The following is a 3,330-nucleotide window of genomic DNA, read 5'->3' on the forward strand; positions in this document are numbered from 1 at the left end:
TCGTTTCACCGTAGACTTCGAGCGTAATGTCGTCGGCAAATCCGACAATCACCACTCCCACTGGATACTCTAACCTCAACACCTCGTCGTACATGACATTCCATAACACCGGACCCAGGATGGAACCTTGCGGGACTCCTGAGGTTATGTGAAAGCACTTCCGACCCACCTCCGTGTCGTAGACTAGTACACGATTCTGAAAGTAACTTCCGAGAATCTTGTACAGGTACTCCGGTATCCCCAGACGCAAGAGCGCATCGGCAATAGCAGACCAGCTGGCGCTATTAAACGCATTCCTTACATCCAGAGTCACTACCGCGCAAAAGCGAATTCCCCTCCTCTTAGGCTCGAGTGCTTTCTCGGCGGTTTTTGTAACCGACAAGATAGCGTCTACGGTGGACCTCCCCTTCCGGAAGCCGTACTGGTTACTCGAAAGACCATTTTCGCCCTCGGTGAACCGCAACATTCTATTGAGGATGATCTTTTCGAGCACCTTCCCCGCCGTGTCAATCAAGCATATTGGTCTATATGCCGACGGGTCTCCGGGTGGTTTCCCCGCCTTTGGCAATAGTACCAGGCTCTGCCTCTTCCAAGCTTCTGGGAAAACTCCCTCGTCCAGGCATTTCTGCATAGCAGACCTGAACATCTCGGGAGCCTCTGCAATAGCTACTTTTAAGGCCAGGTTCGGAACTCCGTCCGGACCTGGGGCCTTACCTACGCTAAGGGACTTAGCTATCCCCGCAAGTTCCACATCGGTGACCCTCTCCTCATCGCCAGCCCCAGTCCCCGGCTGTCCTACGAAAGGAGGCCAAGGACTAGGATCATGACGCGGAAAAAGTCCTCCAATGATCCCCTCCAACATCTCTGGAGATTGCTCTGTAGGAGCCATCACACCTCTCGTCTTGGCCATAACGATCCTGTAGGCGTCGCCCCACGGGTTCGTATTGGCACTCTGGCAGAGACCCTCAAAGCAGGCCTTTTTGCTTGCTCTTATCTCGGTCTTAAGCGCGGCTTTTGCAGCGGCGAACACCACCCGCCGTTCGTTTCGCTCTTCCTCTGATCGTGCTCGCTGCATCCGCCGCACACACTGCTACTCTACACACTGTGGTAAGGTAATGGAACCAATGTTTGGCCGATGCCACACTCCCCCTTTACTTAATATCTGTTTCAATAACCGCAACATAGTCCCGAAGGTATCCTGGAGCCCTTGACATCCTTTGCGGCCGTTGAACTGGTTCTTCCTGGGATGGAGCAGCTTCTTCAGGGTTAGTGATAACGTTTTCTCTTGCTTGGGAACCTTCCGCCGAGTCAGTTGTCCTTGTGATCAGTTTCAGGTGCGATACGTTCCGATGATACAGTTTGCGAGTGTCCAACGAGCGTAGTTGAACATCCGTTCCCTTCCGACTGATAATCTCAAATTGTTCCGGATCGAAATTACTTGAGAGTTTATGATCTTTTGTCATCCTTTTTGCCACCACGATGTCACCAACATCCAGTTCATTTGGCGTCACTCTCCTGCGCTTGTCCGTTGAGTCTGCCTGCTTCAATTTCCTTTCCCAATCCTTGTCCTGGATACCTTCTGCAAGCTGGCCTGAAGACTGCTGTACCGATGGTAATTTATCTCTCAACACTCTTCCGAACATTAGGGCAGATGGTGCTATTCCGGTGGTACTGTGTGGGGTGGAGTTATACATTAGCAGGAAATTCCTCAGATCCCACTTCCACCCATCCTGATTAGTTTCTTGGCTTATGCGTAGACGCTTCAATATTGAGCTGTTCATTCTCTCTACTTCCCCATTGGCTTGTGGCCAATAGGGAGTAGTCTTCTGTTGGACGATACCGAACTCTTTGCAAAATGATTTGAAGGTTTCACTTATAAATTGCGGACCGTTGTCCGATCGCAGTACTTCTGGCACCCCGAAACGAGTGAATGTCTCAAATAGAGCTTCAATCGTTAATTCAGCAGTTATCTTTCTCATAACTACTACCTCGACGAACCGACTATAGTAGTCAACAATGACTAATAAATTGTGTCCAGTCGGAAGTGGCCCAAGGAAGTCCACCGCTACATCCGTCCAAGCTTTCTCCGGCATTTTAGTTCTCAACATCGGCTCCGGTGGTCCAAGGGAGGACACTAAGGTGCATGCATTACATTTCTTCACATATTTTTCGCATTGATCGTCCATCTTTGGCCACCATGTTTTCTGCCGCAGTCTTCGCTTCATCGAACTCATGCCTGGATGGCCGTCGTGTGCACAATCGAGAACCTGGTTTTGAAGTTTTCCAGGGATTATCAGCCGATCACCTCTCATAACCACTCCCTCAGCTACGTGCAGTTCGGCTTTAAATGGCTTATACAGTCTAACATCTTCCGTCCACACATTTGTCTCTAATGCGTGCACCAACTCTTGAAGAATCGGATCATTCTGCGTTTCTTCCGCAACGGTCTGCAGGGTCACTGCCTCCGGAATAGAGGCCTCCAGTAAATGGTGTATGTACATCGTGTGATCGTCAAATGGTTTCTCTTCGCTAAGTGACAAGCCCGACAGAGCGTCAGCCAGATTTGTAGCTCCCGGCTCGTGGATTATTTCGTAATCGTATGACTGGAGACGTAACACCCAGCGTTCAATCCTCGGGCATGGCTTGGATCGTGGGCCGAACAAAAATTTTAGGGCTTTGCAATCCGTGATCAGCTGGAATTTTGCTCCAAGAAGGTACAACTGAAACTTTTCGACTGCCCAGACTAGTGCCAGCGCTTCACGCTCAGTCTGAAAATATTTCTTCTCCAGGTCAGAGAGAGCTTTGCTCGCAAAAGCAATAATTCGTGTTCCTCCTTCCTTATTCTCTTGCAATAAAACTGCTCCAACGCCTTCCGGGCTAGCATCGGCAATAAGCTTCGTTTTATCTTCTCTATTGAAGAACCCCAAGTAGCCTACATTACAAGCCGCTTCCTTGATTGCGTTGAACGCTTCTTGGTGAATTTCTTTCCACTGGTACGAAATTCCTTGTTTCAAAAGTTGCCGAAGCGGATCCGTTTTGGAGGCAAGATTTGGGATGAAGCGACCTACATAGGTAATTAGGCCCAGAAAGCTTCTAAGTTCAGATACGTTTCGTGGTTCTCTGAAGTTTCTGATCGCTTCCAGACGATGTTCTGTAGGACGAATTCCGTTTCTGTCCATCACGTGCCCCAAGAAATCTAATTGTTCGACACCATAAATGCATTTCTTATCGTTTAAAAGAATGTCATACTCTTTTAAACGATTTTGAAGTCGAGCCAGTCTCTCATCATGTTCTGCCCTATTTGCTCCATATACCATGACGTCATCAAGA

The 3,330-nt window shown here is 48.9% G+C and overlaps 1 protein-coding gene across 1 annotated transcript; it reads right to left on the reverse strand.

Annotated features, from left to right (window-relative positions):
- Positions 1-1,151: 1,151 nt before the first annotated feature.
- On the reverse strand, positions 1,152-2,501 carry LOC134290579 (uncharacterized protein K02A2.6-like). Its single transcript, XM_062857740.1, has one exon. It carries the CDS (start codon positions 2,499-2,501, stop codon positions 1,152-1,154), a length of 1,350 nt encoding a protein of 449 aa, XP_062713724.1.
- Positions 2,502-3,330: the final 829 nt, after the last annotated feature.

This window comes from Aedes albopictus, chromosome 3, assembly GCF_035046485.1.
Source record: "Aedes albopictus strain Foshan chromosome 3, AalbF5, whole genome shotgun sequence".
Taxonomy (NCBI): domain Eukaryota; kingdom Metazoa; phylum Arthropoda; class Insecta; order Diptera; family Culicidae; genus Aedes; species Aedes albopictus.

Excerpts from the sequence above, each read along its gene's own strand:
- LOC134290579 (XM_062857740.1), bottom strand. The coding sequence starts at position 2,501 with ATGTACATACACCATTTACTGGAGGCCTCTATTCCGGAGGCAGTGACC.